General features: G+C 39.3%; 1 protein-coding gene across 1 annotated transcript; it reads right to left on the bottom strand.

The window, feature by feature from the left end:
• Positions 1 to 1,968: 1,968 nt before the first annotated feature.
• On the bottom strand, positions 1,969 to 5,275 carry LOC308611127 (UDP-N-acetylglucosamine--peptide N-acetylglucosaminyltransferase 110 kDa subunit-like). The gene has a single exon (XM_081260030.1). It carries the CDS (start codon positions 5,155 to 5,157, stop codon positions 2,017 to 2,019), a length of 3,141 nt encoding a protein of 1,046 aa, XP_081116156.1. The 5' UTR covers positions 5,158 to 5,275; the 3' UTR covers positions 1,969 to 2,016.
• Between the last annotated feature and the right edge of the window lie 13,419 nt (positions 5,276 to 18,694).

Consider the following 18,694-nt stretch of genomic DNA (forward strand, 5'->3'; position numbering starts at 1 on the left):
GAAATTCATGTTTTTATTAATCAATAATTTGTCAGCTAGGATACGTTCAGGCATCAGCTACAACTTCAAAATAGGTGCACTGCCTCAGCGCTTTGGAAAGACATAATCTAAAACACTAATAGCAGACAAAATATCTGTTACTAGACAGAATATGTGTAGTACAGCAAGACAAAAACATATTCATATGTGTCACGGACCAGCCTCAGAAAGAGGATTTCACCGCCCAGGGTCAGAAGGGACGGGGTAAGGAACTGAAGTAGCACCGACGAATGGGGTCAGAAGGACCAAGACAACTGATGGTTGCAAGGCAAGTTTTATTATGTTACAGTTGCAGATTATATCGACTAGAAAAGGGAAGGTTGCCAGACGGTGGTTTACATTATCTAATGACTGTCTCGGCTCAAGGTTAACTTCCCTGGGAGAAAACCCATAAACCCAGAATCATCCAAAATAACCTGCACGTGCAGGGTGGAGACAGATTGGCTTGTCTCATTTTACATTCTTTCTGATTTCTGGGCCCTGGTGATTTATCTCCCGTGGAATGGAACAAGGAGGGGAACAAGTAGGGACAGTCCCTTCGAGCAGCGGCGGCATGCCTGGCATGTCCGTAGCCTGCTCTCAAGGCTGACTGCTTCCCACACATATGTTGGCTTGTTTAAGCCTCAAGCCCTCGATCCTTTGATGAAATACAATAATTTCATTCCTATGGTTTTCAATACCAAAAACTCAACCTCCAGGAAGGCTAAAGTCTAATTTGTACTCCAAACCAAGTAGCAGTGCAGTTCGCTACTACTGAGGCTGAATCCATAAAGACTTCAAGACCACGACCAGAAGACAAGTTATTATATATAATACCCTAGAAGGCCTGAAACATAATTATCATATACATAGCTGGTCCTTCAGAGCTTTTCACCTATAACATGTTTTTTGATGAAAGTTATTTAATGTACTGGAGATAACTGTGACTTACTGATCAAATATTTGAATACTTATACTTACCTGGGATTTCATTTCTGCTGAAAGAAAAAGGAAGAACAGGACTCACCTAAAAAAAACAAACTTTAGAAATGAAAGTAAAAATCTTATCACACACTCTCACTTTTGGAAGCAGCATAGAGGGGCAGTCAATGGTAAAACACTGGTGAAATAGGTCAAAACTCTAGGCCAAAAATCCATTATTATTATCGTCAGTGACAGTACCACAACTGTGCCCTTCATAATTAATAAGCACTCCTAACAATCTTCATTTGGCACCAGATGATGTGTTGAAGAGAAACACTCTGGGAGGTTTTGAATCACACTTGGTATTTTGTTAGCCAAGTTACAGGAGAATTTTTAAAGTGGGGGGAAGGGAAGAAGGAAACGGACCAGAAAAAGAATTGAAGCCATCATCTACAGACCAACAAAGCACTGAGAGTTCCAAACGTTATGTCAGACACTAAAGTGACTGATAGAGGCTCAAGTGGTTTATAAAACCTATAAAAAGACTACACCAGCAAAGTCCCCATTTATCGGTAGAGTTCAGAAACTAAAACAAGGAATATTTTAGCCTAAAACCTTATCTCAAGAGAATCATATACACTTCACATGAATAAAAATACCTGAAACCAAACATTTTTAAAAGCTCCAATACCCAAAATAGAAAGAAAAAAATTAATTCAGAAGACTCAATCAATCCGTGATAATCACAAAACGGCCGGGCAATCTCTATCTCCCTTCCACACTAACCATCCATCCCCTGGAAGACCAAGGGAGATCAGACCTTCCAGACTTACCTTCCAGACCTTCCAGACACCTGGCTGCTGCAAAATTCGATGGAGACTCCTTGTGGAACAGCAGTTTCGCATCTCTTGGGTCTCTCCCTATCGTGATCATGCAGGAAGCAAGTCTGGCTGTGCTATTCCTTATCATTGTCTGTCACCCATCTGCACCATGCTATTGAAAAAGTAGTTTCCTTTCCCCCAGAAGGTTGAGGCTCAGCTACAGGGGTAATTCTCCTGGGCACACAGTCATTATTTAGGCCGACTCAGTGACTTCAACAGGCTTAATCATGTGATCAGGTTTGTTGCCAGCTGCATAATGCTCCCACATGTGTAGATAGAGCCGCTCTAGTTCCATTGTGTATTGTTTGGTGTTGAACAGAGGGCTAGATGTTCTCTGCTTCCAGACTTTGCCACGAATTTTCTTCAGGTATTCGAGATCAGTTCCCAGTTTCACAGCTATCTCTTCATATTCTTGCCGATTTTTAGCAATCAGCTCAAGACAGCCTAAACAAGTGAGCTGGGAACCTGCAACTCGGGAAGCAAGAGTCTCTCCTGGCATAGTCACCATGGGGGTCCCTGCCCAAAGGACATCCATCCCTGTGGTGTGGCCATTACAGAGTGGAGTGTCCAAGCAGACATCAGCCAGCTGGCCTCTCCGAACATGTTCCTCTTTAGGAGCAACAGGGGAAAAAATGATACGGTTCGGGGGAAGGCCCATATTTTGTGCGTACTGTTGAATATTAGCTTCTCCTGCTGCTGGAAAACGCAACAGCCACAGTACACTATTGGGAACACGCTTCAGAATATTTGCCCACATCTGCAAAGTAGATGGGTCAATTTTGTATAACTGATTAAAGTTACAGTACACAATGGCATCTTCTGGTAACCCATACTGAGAACGTGTGGTTACAATAATGGTACGGGGAACCTCCTCTCCAGTGGCAGCCTTATTGTTGATCAGGGTAGTTGCCAGGCCATTGCTAATACTGAATCCATTTATTGTAATCTGAATTTGTCCTCTGTTAATCATTTCAATAACTGCTTCTGCAACAGTATTCATAGGAATGACAGGCATATTAAGAGCTGTATTACTGCTGTCTGTGTTGTCTTCTCCATCAGGACATTTCATCTTGACTATTTGCACATCTGATAGACTATCAAGAAATGCTTGGAGGCCGATGCCATTCAGCACAATCCGATTGTCATAAATGTGCCCATTGGACTTAAAATCGATGACGGCTTTTTTCTTCAGGTGCGGGAACATATTAGCATGATCACCAATAAAGAACGTATGGGGCATATAAGCCAGTTTCTCAGAATACTGCTCAGCAACTTCAGCAGGTGACGTTTCCTGATCAGTGATGATATAATCCATGAAAAGCACGCCACTAGTCCCAGGGTACCCCAGCCACATTGCCTGAATAGGAGCTGGCCTGAGAGCAAAGAGTTCATTTCGAGCACCCCTGGTATAACCATTCATATTTACAAGGATGTGTATACCATCTTGATGGATGCGATCAGCTGCTTTCCCATTGCATGGAATCTGAGAAAGATCAGTGAAATGATTGGCTTCTGCCATCACCTTCGCTCGGAAGTTTGTGCCATCATGTGGGCTCAGGGCATGACAGAATATCTCAAATTTATCAGAATTGTGAATGCCTGGAATAGACTGCATAAGGTGAGAAGTAGGATGGTTCCCAAAGTCAGAACTCACGTATCCTACATGCAGTCGACCGTCACTGAGCTTCAAGTCTTTTGGATGTTCATACGGTGGTTTATGAAGGGCACTTATATTAGCCAAGCAGAGGTTCCCATGCCTCTCAGCAATAGCCTTCCTGAAGCCATGAGGAAGAGGATAGAGCATACTATGATGAGGCTGCACAGAAGGCAACCTATTCTTCTCCAACTGGTCAGCCACAATGCTGACCAACTTCTTCATTCGCTCATCATAGTCTGTCCAATCACAGACAACCTGCAGGCAATGAGCCAAATTACAATAAGCGTCAGGAAAATCAGGTTGAAGCTTCAGAACAGTGCGATAAGAAGCAATTGCTTCTGGAATATTCCCTGAATCCTGGTGAATGGAAGCCAGATTGCTGTGGGCATCCGCAAATGCAGGGTTGATCTGCACGGCACGAGTATAACACTCTAAGGCTCCCTGAACATCCTGCATATCCCATAGAGTGTTTCCCATATTACAGTACGCATCAGCAAAGGTAGGACTGATTCGAATAGCCTCCTTATAATGCATCAGAGCTTCGTGCAGTTTTCCCTGCTGCTTCAATACACTTGCTAAATTTGAATGGGCATCAGCAAAGTCTGGGCAGAGCTCTAATGCTTTACGATACAAGCGAACTGCCTCTTCACTGTTTCCCTGTTCTCCTTTGATATTGGCTAGGTTATTCAGAGAGTCTGCATGGCGGGGACACAGCCGGAGAGCTGTATGATAACAATCTTCTGCTTCAGCAACACTGCCCTTCTCTTTGAGAGCGTTGGCTAGGTTGCAGTAAGCATCAGGGAAATGTGGTTGCAATTCAATAGCTCGCCTGTAGGTGTCTATTGCCAGATCCATCAGGCCTTGCTCATAGTATACACAAGCCAGGTTGCCATGTACCACTGCATGATTTGGACTCAAGCTTAGGGCACGAAGGTAAGCTGCCACAGCTCTGTCAAAAATCCGTGCCTCATTGAAGACATTTCCTAAATTGATATAAGCATCCAGAAAATTGGGGTCAAGGGTGACAGCCTTTTCAAAGTGATGAATTGCAAGCCAAATCTCCCCTTGTGCATTGAAAACACAGCCAAGATTACTCCAAGCTACTGCAAAGTTCGGTTGCATCTCAATTGCTTTCAAATAACATGCCTTGGCTTCTTCTAAGCCACCCAGGGCTTTGAGCAGGTTCCCCAGGTCACTGCGAACACAGTACAAAGAAGGATTGTACTGAAGAGCAGAGACGTAAGCTTGTACTGCTCCTTCCATGTCGCCTGCTGCTACCAAAGCGGCTGCCAGGTTAATATAACCATCGATGAAATCTGGTTTGAGACGCAATGCATGCCGGTAATGCTCAGTTGCTTCCTGCAACTGCCCTCTTTCCTTGTACACATTCCCCAAATTCGAATAGGCTTCTGCCAGAAGAGGGTTCTGTTTAATTGCCAGAGTACTAAAGTGGGCAGATCTGTCCAGCCTTCGACACTGGAAGTGTATAGATGAAAGTAATAAAAGTACACCAGTATTGCCTGGCTCTTGTCTCCAGAGCTGCATGCAGTGTCTCTCAGCTGTCTCAAAATCTCCTGCCTGATATTCTCGATGTGCCAGCTCAGCTAACCCTTGGAAGGAAAGCATACGTTTCGTTGGTTCTGTGCTGTCGGCCACGTTGCCCACGGAAGACGCCATCTGGAGCTTCTGGAGAGAGTGAAAAAAGGGAGTAATTGAGTCCCGCTGCCGCCACTACTGGCAAGAATGTTTCTAGTGGTAGCAAACACGAGCGCAGCAGCCGTACCACTGCTTTGGCACGCTTAAGCAGCGGCAACAGTTACAGGCACCGAACCTTAGGAACTATGGTTGGCCATCTACCTCTCATGCTCTTGAAATCTTAATTCTTAACCCTGCCCTCTTCCTCCATTTTTCTCCTAATCAGGGAATAAAAATTACCTATCCATTTGCCTTAGAAGAAATCAAAAGTCAGTAGGCCAAACACTTTTCAAAATATTGTTTTCTGTCCAGTTGGAAATGAAATACATGATTGACTTTTCTTCATCATTCATATAGTCAACGTGGAGAACATTAGGGCCGTGAATTTCAATACAGTAAGATGAGAAAATTTTAAATTGGCCTTCCCAAACCACTAATAAGTAACCGATGTTGTATAGAATGCTAAAATCTTAGAGACTGAGTTTGATATTTTAAAAGTTCTGCAAACATTAGCTAATTTCTCCTCATCAAATTTCTCATGCCTCAAACCTGAGTATCACTTTTTAAAAGATAAATTTATTTTTATTTATTTATTTATTTTTATCTTGGCTGCGTTGGGTCTTCAGTGCTGCGTGCAGGCTTTCTCTAGTTGCGGCGAGTGGGGGCTACTCTTTGTTGCGGTGTCCGGGCTTCTCATCACAGTAGCTTCTATTGTTGTTCCACAACTCTATGGGTTCCTTTTTAGGTCCTACGAAGAACCCTAGAAATTAGTTCATGTCATTATAGGTTTTTGCAAAATTGTCAAAAGTGAGATATTTTTATTTCCATCAGGTAAGTCCAGCGTCTATTTCTTTGTCAATTTTCCTTCTATCATATTCTGCTATGTTGGATCATATTGGATTGGTCACAGGCTTTCTTGAAATCTGGCTAAGGAGATGTTTTAAGTGAGGCTATTATGTGATTTTCAGACACCACCATATGTAACTGACTATATAATATCCCATTACAGGAATAACTTCCAGTACTCTTACTGACTACTCTACTGACTTAACTAGCACAAGACACAGAAGCGTAAGGACAAAAACCACCTTACAATATAGCCATGTCTTGCACTTCACAGCTCTCAAAGCATGTGCGTTTGAAGAAGAAAAAAAGAACTGAAAAGTATAAAACCAGAAGTTATTCTGTGGAAAATTATTTCAATCATCAGGCATGTGAAGGATAAGTCAAAGATTCAGTTTTCTTCAATGCTTAGTCAAAACGGAAATTTCCTTCTGTCAAGAATATACCCCAGGGCTTCCCTGGTGGTGCAGTGGTTGAGAGTCTGCCTGCCGATGCAGGGGACACGGGTTCGTGCCCCAGTCCGGGAAGATCCCATATGCCACGTAGCAGCTAGGCCCGTGAGCCATGGCCACTGAGCCTGCATGTCCGGAGCCTGTGCCCCACAACGGGGAGAGGCCACAACAGTGAGAGGCCAGCATACCGCAAAAAAAAAAAAAAACCCAATATACTCCAGGGGCTTCCCTGATGGCACAGTGGTTAGGAAGTCACCTGCCAATGCAGGGGACACGGGTTCGAGCCCTGGTCCGGGAAGATCCCACATGCCGCGGAACAACTAAGACCGTGTGCCACGACTATGGGGCCTTCGCTCTAGAGCCCGTGAGCCACAACTACTGAGCCTGCGAGCCACAACTACTGAAGCTTGTGTGCCTAGAGCCTGTGCTTTGCAACAAGAGAAGCCACCACAATAAGAAGCCTGCACACCGCAACAAAGAGTATCCCCCAGTCGCTGCAACTAGAGAAAGCCTGCGCACAGCAACGAAGACACAACACAGTCAAAAATAAATAAAGAAAGAAATAAAAGAATATACCCCATCAATAATGTGTGTAATGGAATGGTGTCAATGAGTATTTTATCAGAATTCCTGTAATGCACAAACCTATAGCAGTACTGAAATCAGTAATGCATTTATAATAGTAAATATTTATGAGGAAGTAATCCATAGAGGTTTTCTCAAAGTTAACAATGAACATTAATGCGACATTATCAATAATAAATTGTGATGCTGAAATAAACTTTTCTAAACTATTAATAACTAAAAGCAAACTCTAATCAACCATGTGAAAAGAAATCTATGTCTATAAACTACAAAGTTTATTTCTTACAATTTTATTTCTAAAACAGGAGGCAGTTAAAGAATATATAGCTACAAGAGTGGGGAAAAAGTTTTATAGAGACACATCTGGCAGTAGTTAATTTTCAAATGTCATTTTTCTAGATTTTGTGACACCTATAGTATTGATATTTCAAAGCATTTAACAAATTGTAATTTGAAGATTTGCTACTTCCAGGTAGAGTAAAATATTTTGAAGCAAAACAACATTTCCACTGAGAAAAATTTTAAAAGCCAAATAAAATAGTCAGCATTCAATCAAAAAGTTCTAGACATACCAAGAGATAGAATCATATGACTAAAATTCTAAGAAAAGAACAGATAATACACAAATATTTATATAAGATATTGTGTATATTTATCAGGAAAAGTCTTTATCAAGAAAAGACTTTTAAATCATCAAAATTAATATTACATTTTATTTATTTGTATATTTTATTTATATATAGATATTTAGATATTTATATAAAGAACTTAAAGTTAAAGCTCTAGTTAAGGCAGTGACAAAAGCAGTAGCAGTGGCAGTGAAAAGAAATGGTTATATTCAAGGATATTTTGTCAGTAAAAGTCCAAGATCAAATGTCTGACTGCATACATGGGATGGATAGACGGTGTGGGAAAAATCAAAGTTAACTATAGAGGTTCTAGTGAAGATGGGGTTGCCATCCCCCAACCCAAGGGGTTGCTATCATCCCCAAGGTCTAGGAGACTCAAAAGGAAGGTCATGGTCGAGGAAAAGTTAATTGCTGGGAAAATAAGACTCCCAGTCTCTCCAGCTCCTTACACTAGTTTTTTTTTAAACATCTTCATTGGAGTATAATTGCTTTACAATGGTGTGTTAGTTTCCACTTTCTAACAAAGTAAATCAGTTATACATATACATATGTCCCCATATCTCTTCCCTCTTGCAACTCCCTCCCTCCCACCCGCCCTATGTCACCCCTCTAGGTGGTCACAAAGCACAGAGCTGATCTTCCTGGGCTATGCGGCTGCTTCCCACTAGCTATCTATTCCTTATACCAGTTTTGTTTTTCTGCTCATATACGTAGCAGCATTTCATTCAAGGGGAAAGTCATTGATCTGACTGGTCAAATTAAACACCATAGTTCAAGGCACATTTACAGTGGTTAGTTCCTCCACAATTTAGAAAGTAACGTTCACAATTTCCCTCTTCCTACACTGTGGAACACATTGGCCATTCCTCCAAAGTTTCCACTCCATAGAGTGGACCAGAGATGACATTAGCCCAGAACTGAGAGCTTGGCATGAGATGGTGTCAACCCCACCTAGAGCTCTGGCATAAGTTATGACCCAACCCAGCTCTACAGAGAGTTCTGCATGGAATCTTGTCTCAGCCATAATAATGTGATTCTGTTTTTCATTTGGTTTGCTTCTTTGCTTAACTTTCCCTGGCCACTCTGACAAACAAAATTTCAGGCAATCCTGGGCCACTCACTAACTTTATTCCATCTAATGTTATCCAGATTCCCAAGAAAATTACTAACTATAAAGGGGGAAATTTGGAACATGGTGAGTTTTAGGTGCCTGAAATATACAGGTAACTGAATCCAGTTAAGTAGCAAATTATTTGGATCTCAAATATGCCAGTAGAAGAGCAGACTAAGCTCAATTTAATGTACTCTTACTGGAGACACATGTAAATTCTGGGTCAGTTTTCAAAATGTTAACAGCACATAGCTGAGATTAAAAGAAAGAAAGGAGCACCTGCATGTTTCAGAAAGTAACAGAGAAATTAAATCCAGAGAAATAAGAGCAGACTGATGTGTATGCGTTCTGTTCCTTAGTAGAGGCCTTATGTACATAGGGGCTGGAGCTAGAAATCTAACATTACCTTGAGGCCAGGAATTTAGACTCAGGATGGAACAATATGGAGAAGTTAGTACAGATATCCTACAGAACTTTCATGAGGAACTGCTTAGTCCATTAAGAGGGCCAAGGGAGGTGGTGAGGAAGATTGATATCTCTTGAAAACCTTCAGGTACAGAAAACATCAGCACCTCTGAAAAGTAGGCCTGTCCTTCCCAGAGTTGTGATGGCCAGGTTGTCACTAACCTGTAAGGCCCTGTATGAATCAGAAACTGCAAGGAGAGGAATTCAAAGAAAACCAGATGCAGGATGGGTGTGGCAATAAATCCTAGGACCCTATCAGAAACAAAATTAAAACCACTCTAGAGGGAAATTTTAACAAACCAGGGCAGAGAGTATCCTAACCAGAATAAAATAATAATTCTGAGGAAGTTCCTTTACTTATTTAAGTAAGATTCAATGCATTTCCATGGCCAGGCCCTTTAGAAGAATTCTAAAACATATACAAACAATTCATTTACATCTTATATATCCCACCATCCAGAGCAAAATTCACTTAAGAACTGTACTGGTGGAAATTGGGCAGCACTATGGAGAAAATAAAATGTGTTTACCATCAAAAAACATGAAGGTAAGAAAGATAATGTCTAATTTTTTAATTATCCTGTGGTTTCTTGAAATCTTTTGGAAACCCAAACTAGAGAAACCTAGGAGGAAATGAAGATTTAAATGTTTAGAGATTTATCAACTCATCTATAAAAGCTTTATTAATCTCTTCTTTTAATAACATTCCTGAGAGCTATAAATGTGTCCAGTGATAGGGTTGAATAAGCCTGAGAGAATTTCAATTGTTTACTATTCTTGGTCAGCTCTTAAGACCTTTCAGGAGCATCTTGATTTTCATGGCCTCATCCAACAAAAGCAGGATATTTTACAGAAAGTCCTGGGCCACTTTTCGGCTTGCTTTTGTGTTTATGCTTTTGGTTTTTTCACATCGGGCGGTACATTAGGCTACCTATTGCATACTCCCTCATTCATGCATGCATTCACTCAAACAATATTGACTGAGTTGAGACATTTAATTAACACTCAATAAATGATGTTTAGATGAATGAATGCGCTTTCTATCAAAGTAAGTGTAAGTACTGAGAAAAATTACAGAATGTATGATCCCAGCCCCACAAAAGCTTATAACTGTGTTGAGGATATAACATATGCTGATGAAATAAGTAATATATCATATTGGACAGGGTCTAAGTTCAAAAATGAGTTTTTATAAATAATCAGAGCCTAAGGAGCACAAAGAAGGGACAGTTCATTATGGCTTGAATCTATCAATAAATGTACATTTCAGATGAGATTTGAGATTGACCTCAAAGAAGAGGACTTAGATATATGAACAGAGAACAAAAAAGGCATGGTGATAGCATGTGCATAGATAGTGTGGCCAATATTTATGTTCTTCATTAAAGATAGTCAGAGATAACCCAAATGTAACTGTTTCCATGGGTCCATTCTCAGTATCCAAAGAAAACGGCAAATCCTATCTTAGTAAAACTAATGAAAAACACAGTCTTTAACAAAGAGATTGTGAAGGAAAGGGGGAGAGAAAGGCTTGCATCCCACACCACACAACAAAACTTATTGAATTATTTGTTTAATTGTCTCCCTCTGAAAATTTCCTCTCCCTCTCTCGGTACGCGTCTCTTCTCCCACATCTGACCACACTCTACCAGCCATCTTTCCAGATCTTTCCAGAACTCTCCATCCTAGTTTCATTAGGCCACAATTTAAACATCTCACAGGTCTCCAGGATGCATCCCCATCACTTATTCCACAAAGACAAACAAAGGACACTTCTCAGGATCACGTTTCTTTGAAGGAAGAGGTCATGAGGAGTGATTATAAATAATATAAGGTGGAGAGCAGTGACTTAAAATACCATTTTTCACCTTAGAATGTGAATACAGGGAACTTTGGGAAACTAGAAAATCTAGAAAGGATTCACTGATAATTATTTATGTTCAATGAATAAAATAAAATGTAATAATACGGCTGAACTCTGACAGATTCACTTTTTCAAAAGTTGCTTTCACACACTTTCACTATTGGGATGTTTGATAAACACACCTTTCCTTCTTTACTTTCTTCTTTCTTTGCAGATACTGGCACCAAACTTTCAAACAATAACAACCTTCCCATAAGTCCCTTGCCAGGCAAGGTTAAGGTATAACAATCCAAACAAAGTTTTGAAGAAGATAACTGCTTGAAAGCACAGGAAAAGAGCTGGGTTTCTCTTATTCAACAGTCACATAATGAGTAATGTGTGAATTGGTTTAAAAAGTCTCTCTGCATGAGGGGCTAAGGTTAAGATTAGAACTTCTGAGGCCAGAAGAGCAAAATGACTACAACAATCCACATATTTTCAAGAGCTGCCCTTTGGATGTGAGGCATTGATTTTTCCCACTATTTTTTCAGCAACCCAACTGGTGTCTTTATTAAACGACATAAGAGAATACAGTGTGGCCAAGAAGGCTTAGATTTCCTTAGCCCCAAGTCAGATATTCTCCAGTGACTGTCCACTCAAATGAAAAAGAGAGATTTACAAGAGGAAACTGGATACAACTGAGTGTACTTTAATTTTACCTGAATTATTTGTTTTGTTTTCAATTCTCCGCTGAAGTGCCTACATTAATATATCTTTAAGAGCATTTCCTTAAGTTGAAGTATTCATTCAGTATATTCATTTACTATAATTTAGAAAAGCCAAATGATTTAGACAAATTCATTTCTATATTGCCACAACAGTGTATTGTGAACTAAATGACACCTGGCAGTTCTTTACTCAGATACTAACTCAATTAGAAGGCAGAACAAGGATACCTACCCATTCAGGGAAGGATAGGTCACTTAGCCTCTGTAGCTCTCTTAGGTCTCTTATCATCACAGTAACAAATTGAAGACTAAAAACCATATGATTATCTCAATAGATGAAAAAAAAGCTTTTGAAAAAAATTCAATATCCATTCATGGTAAAAACTCTCCAGAAAGTGGGCATAGAGGGAACACATACCTCAACATAATAAAGGCCATATACGACAAGCTCATAGCTAACATACTCAATGGTGAAAAGCTGAAAGCATTTCCCCTAAGATCAGGAACAAGACAAGGATGCCCACTCTCACCACTTTTATTGAAGGTACTTTTGGAAGTCCTAGCCACAGCAATCAGACAAGAAAAGTCAATAAATAAAAGGACTCCAAAATGGAGAGGAAAAAGTAAAACTGTCACTGTTTGCAGATGGCATGATCCATAGAAAATCTGAAAGACACCATCCAAAAATTATTAGAGCTCAAAAATGAACTTGGTAAATTTGTAGGATACAGAATTTATATCTAGAAATCTACTGTATTTCTATACACTAACAGTGAACTATCAGAAAGAGAAATTAAGGAAACAATCCCATTTACAATCGCGTAAAAAAGAATAAAATACAGAAGAATAAATCTGCCTAAGGAGGTAAAAGACCTGTACCCAGGGAACTATATGACACTGATACAAGAAATTAAAGATGACACAAACAGCTGGAAAGATATACCATGGTCACGGATTGGAAGAATTAATATTGTTAAAGTGACTATCATACCCAAGGAAATCAATGGATTCAATGCAGTCTGTATCAACATATCAAGGGCATTTTCCACAGACCTAGAACAAATAATTTTAAAGTTTGTATGGAAACACAAAAGGTCCTGAATAGCTAAAACAGTCTTGAGAAAGAAGAACACAACTGGAGGAATCATGCTCCCTGGCTTCAGACTATGCTACAAACCTACAGTAATCAAAACAGCATGGTACTGGCACAAAAACATCGATCACTGGAACAGAATAGAGAGCCCAGAAAGAAACCCATGCACTTATGGTCAATGAATCTATGACAAAGGAGGCAAGAATATGCAGTGGAGAAATGTCTGGGCTTCATTAGGGATGGTTTCATCAATTAATTTGTTTTCTTAAATGGACCATACTTTTCCATGTCTTTGTATACCTTGTGATTTTTTTGGTTGAAAATTTGTCTTTCAAATATTATAATGTGGTATCTATGGAAATCAGATTCTCCCACTTTCCCAGGGTTTCCTGGGCTTTTGATTGTTGGAGGCTGTAGTAGTCTGTTTGTTTAGGGACCTTTCCAAACTATTTTTGCAATGACTGTTTTCCTTATCGTATGTATGCACCGAAGTCTCTGTTCCTTTAGTTCATGTTTAGCTAATGTTTTGACAGAGATTTCCTTGAATTCCTGCACCTAAAACAAACAAAAATAAATACACACAAGCACATCCACATGCACACCCAAAACCACACACCTCTGCCCATTGTGCAGATTGCTGGATCACTCCTTCAACATTTAGCTGACCTGCATTGAGTTCAGGGCTCAGCCCATGGTAAAAGCTTAGAGACTCCTCTGGTGTTTTCAGAACATGCATCTTATCTCGAGTATGCATGTGGCTTTCCTAATTTCTCTGGACACATGTGTACTTTTTGTAGGTTCTAATTTCCCAAAGAATCTCCCCCAACTTTGGCTCCTGCATCTTCTGTGGTCTACTGTATTTCAATGCACAGTCTTCTGCCCCAGCCATCTGTGCTTTGTTAGTTCAACTTGCACTTTTTTGAGCATTGACCGCTGCTTTTCCAGACTGTGTTCCAAGTTAGCTAAGACAGAGATAAGCATCTTGTGTCAGTCCTTCAGGTAGCTCCCAGACAGGTTAGAACAGATACACATAATAATCTGAGAGTACAGTCTCTTCTGCTCCCTCCTGAAGCAGGATTGAGGGTCCCATTCTAGGAATGGTCTGCTGTTACTTTAAGACTATCACTGCATTAAGACTCCACCACTTTAAGACCATCACTACACTAACAGTGGATGGGGCAAGGGCAAGTAAAAATGCCACAAAGCTTTCCTGCCATTTTCAAATTGCCTCTTCCCTGGTTCACTATGTGTTTGGTTGCTATAAATCTTTGGCTGATTTCAGGACTAAGAGAAACTCAAAGAACCCCACAGCAAAAACCAGTATAATCAAACTCTCAGAAGCCAAATGACACAGAAAGAATCTTTTCTCCCAAAGGAGAAAGAAAAAAGAAATTTGTTACAAAGCAGGGATCCTCAAAAAGATTAGAGCTAATTTCCTCTATGAAACCACGGAAGCAAGAGGCCAGCCATATTTAAAGTGCTGAAAGAAAAAAAATTGTCCACCAAGAATTCTATATTTGGCCAAACTGGTTTCAAAACGTAGGGAGAAATTAACGCATTCCCAGATGAACAAAGGCTGAGGGCATTTATTTTACAACTTCCTACCACTGCCCTATGAGAAATGCTAAATTGAACCTTCAGGTTGAAATGAAAGGACACTAGACAGCATCTCGAAGCTGTAGAAAGAAATAGAAATCTCCAGTAAAGATAAATACATGGGCAAGTACTAAAGCCAGTATTGTGTTATTGGCTTGTAGCTCTACTTTTTATTTCTTACATGATTGAAAAAACAAATGTATAAAATAATCATAAATCCATGTTATTGGGCTCACAAAGTAAAAAGGTGTAATTTGTGACAATAATAATGTAAAGAGGAGGAACAGAACTGTAGAGGAACAGAGTTTCTGTGTGCTACTGAAGTTGGTTTCAATTGAAATTATATTGTTTTAACTTTAGAATGGTAAATGTCATCTTCTTGATAACCACAAAGAAAATATCAATAGACCATATGCAAAAAGAAATGAAAAGGGAATCAAGAGTTCACCACAAGAAAATCGGCTAAGCACAGAAGTCAGTAATGGAGTAAATGAGGGGCAAAAAATGCATAAGACATACAGAAAACAAGCAGGAAATAGACAGAATTAAGTTCTTCCTCATCAGTAATTTTTGAAAAAGTAAGTGGATTAAGCTCTCCAATGAAAAGATAAACATTGGCAGAATGGACTTTAAAAACAACCATAATCCAAGTATATGCTGTCCGCAAAAATCTCACTTGATTTCAAAAGACACAAGTTGCTTGAAAGTTAAAGCATAGAATAAAATATCCCATGCAAATAGTAACAAAAAAGAAGGAAAGAGAGACAGAAAAAGAAAGGAAGGAAGGAAGGAAGGAAGATAGATCTGGGATGGCTATGTTACTATCACACAAAATAAACTTTAAATCAAAAACTATCACAAGAGGAAAAGGAGGCCACTATATGTTGATAACAAGTTCAATCTATCAAGAACATAGAACACCTATAAACATATATGTACCAAACAACCCCCAAATATGTGAAGCAAACATTGACAGAATTGAAGGAAGAAATAGATAGTTCTAAAATAATAGTTGGAGATCAATACCTTGCTTTCAATAGTGGAAAACACATCTAGACAGAAGATCAGTAGAGAGGTAGGGGGACTGAATAACACATTTAACCAACTAAACCTAACAGCGTATATAGATCACTCCACTCAACAACAGCAGAATACACCTTTTTCTCAAGTACACATGGAACACTCTCCGGGAAAGACCATATGTTAGGCCACAATACAAGTACCAATACATTTTTAAGAAATTGAAATCATACAAAGTATCTTCTTTAGCCACAGTGAAAGGAAGGTAGAAATCAATAACAGAACCATTGATAGCCATTTCCCATCATGCCTGCCACACATGATATAAAGCAATGAAGGGAAAAACATAATTTACCACTTAGAAAAGTGGGAAGGAGGACATACCATTGACACAGAGTGTATGCTGTTTCCCATTGTCAGGGATAGAAATAAATTAGCATCATTTATTCATTAGTGTGTTAATTTCTTGGTCAATCATTGGGCAGCCAGTGTTTCTGCCTGATGGGAAGATTTCCTATACTCAGTGTTGAGTGGAGCCAACCTTGAAAGGGACATTTTAAAGGATTATACTGTGATGGGCTTCGCAGTACCCTTCCTCCTATGCCAGTATTTAGGCTGGGGTATTTCCATGGAGTGTGTACAATCGTAGGCCCCAGTTCACCAGAATTTAGTTTGACTCGTTCTGTTAATACATTCCCTCAGTACTTTGTCTTTTGTATCCTTTTGCATTTACTTCATTCTTTATTATCACTGCGAAACAACTTTGTTTCCTGTTCAGATGCCAAAAAGTGGATATCAATACCTCCTGAGTTTTACACATCACAGATCAGTTTTGGATATCAGGGACAGAGACAACAGCTATTTCCAATGACTTTGAGACATACTTTGAACATGTGATTAACATGTTGAGTGTTGAAATGTGTGTCGAGCTCATTACACGTGCTCTAAAAGGTTTCAAACTGCAAATATTTAAAAATCTCTATCTTTGAATCGTTTTCCTGTGCTGTCCCTTTGTGTCAGACTGTTAATATGCAGTCTGGCACCTTCAAATAATGTGGCTTTGTAACCAATTATTTACATGTTGTTTTATCCACAGAGAATCTTTTTTTTAAATAAATTTATTTATTATTTATTTTTGGCCGTGTTGGGTCTTTGTTGTGGCACACAGGCTGTCTCTAGTTGGGGCGAGTGGGGGCTACTCTTCGTTGTGGTGTGCGGGCTCCTCATTGCTGTGGCTTCTCTTGTTGTGGAGCACGGGCTAGGTGCTGGGACTTCAGTAGTTGTGGCACACGGGCTTCAGTAGTTGTGGCTCATGGACCCTAGAGCACAGGCTCAGTAGTTGTGGCACACGGGCTTATTTGCTCTGCAGCAGGTGGGATCTTCCCTGACCAGGGCTCAAACCCATGTTCCCTGCACTGGCAGGTGGATTCCCAACCACTGTGCCACCAGGGAAGTCCCCGCACAGAGAATCTTAAGGTCAAAACATACAACTCGATTAACTACACTTCCTCCTGTTCACATTTCCCTCATCTTTTCTTCATCTTCTGTCTATGTTTCCTTGGCCCTGTTTATATTAAGTGCTTTTGCCATTATATTTGATTGTTTGTATTCCGGTGAGTTACCACAATGCTTTATGAGACACGCTAGGATATAAATGCATTTAAGTAATATATATATATATATATATATATATATATATATATACACACACACACACACACACATATATATGTAGTTTGCTTGAGTGCAGTGTTTTTTGTTTTCTGTACTGAATTCATTAGCATGGGTTGGTATAATATTTAGCATAGGTCGATATGTAATTTGTAAACTAATAAAGTCTTAAAAGTGAGGAAATAAGTCTTTCAAATTTAATTATTTATTTTAAAGAGCAGAATAGCATACATAAACAGGTGCCTAATGAAAACTTGTATTCTAATTTGGAACTCTCATGAACACCTATTCTTTTGTTCTTCTAATGGTATGATCGTAGGCCATTTGATTATTTTTATTTTTATGGCTTTAACTTTAGAATAATGAAATATTCGTAAATTTAAAAAAGTATTTTTCTTTATTTGATGGGGGTGGGATACTGGAGAAATGAAAGGTCAAACACCTATTGAGGAATCCATACTTGTCTATATAGTGTGTACTTTTATTTCAATAACTGATTTAAAATTCCTAAAAGGATGCTATAATAAGTTATTATGCCATTTTACAGACTGAATTAAGTGAATTTCAGGGAGGTATGAAACTTGCCTAAGGCTATCCAGCTGCCAAGTGGTAGAAGTGAGAATTAAATCCGGGTATACCTATCGCCAAAGTTGCTGCTCATCTCTTTACATCATCCACTTTGAATAGCCAATGCTTTTCTGCTTACAAATATGACTGAGGTTTCCAGACAGTCAACATTGCTTTTTAATCAGATAGAAAAATTACTGTTGCTTCTCTAAAGACATATTCCTTTTCCATTAAGTGACTTTAGTTGTTCAGATAATACTTCCAGACAGTAGTCATCATACAGTTGGAGACTAAGAACAGAACTCAGGGATGTGTCTAGCACTCAGTAAAGACCAACTGGGCTCACTGATGGTACTTACGGTCATTTCCTCTAGACTAAAATAATCTTATTAATAAGAGCCTAATAATTCACAGTACTGCCCTTGCCTGATTGTTTGTTCTTCTCCCTCTATCACTCTCTCTTTCCCCATATGATTATTATTTTTGACAATTTTTGGTGAATTAAATTCAGGGATTAGTATTCAGGAGCGCTAGTCACAAAAGCAGAGAATCTTAGCTCACACCAAAGGAAGAAAATAGAGAAAAAGTATAAATTATATGAATACACACATATCACACGTGTACCAACTATATGTTGCACTCCTCCAAAATCTATTTCGTATCTGCACATTTATTGTATATTAGCAGGAAGACAAGAAATGAGCGTAATGCTCTGTTTACAAGATACAGAAAACAGACCCAAATATGGAAATTACTAGCAATGAGAATGGGGAAGAAAGACTACAACAAGGAATGTAGATGATATTTTTGTTTCTTAGCTATGATGCCAAATATTGAACTTTCAACTTGAGACAAGGAGGCCATAAAAAGTTGTATTAGTTTCCTAGAGCTGCCATGACAAAGTACCAGAGACTGA

Source organism: Mesoplodon bidens, assembly GCF_964165515.1.
Source record: "Mesoplodon bidens genome assembly, contig: HAP1_SCAFFOLD_592, whole genome shotgun sequence".
NCBI lineage: Eukaryota > Metazoa > Chordata > Mammalia > Artiodactyla > Ziphiidae > Mesoplodon > Mesoplodon bidens.

Coding starts and splice junctions, on each gene's coding strand:
- LOC308611127 (XM_081260030.1), bottom strand. CDS start 5,157: ATGGCGTCTTCCGTGGGCAACGTGGCCGACAGCACAGAACCAACGAAA.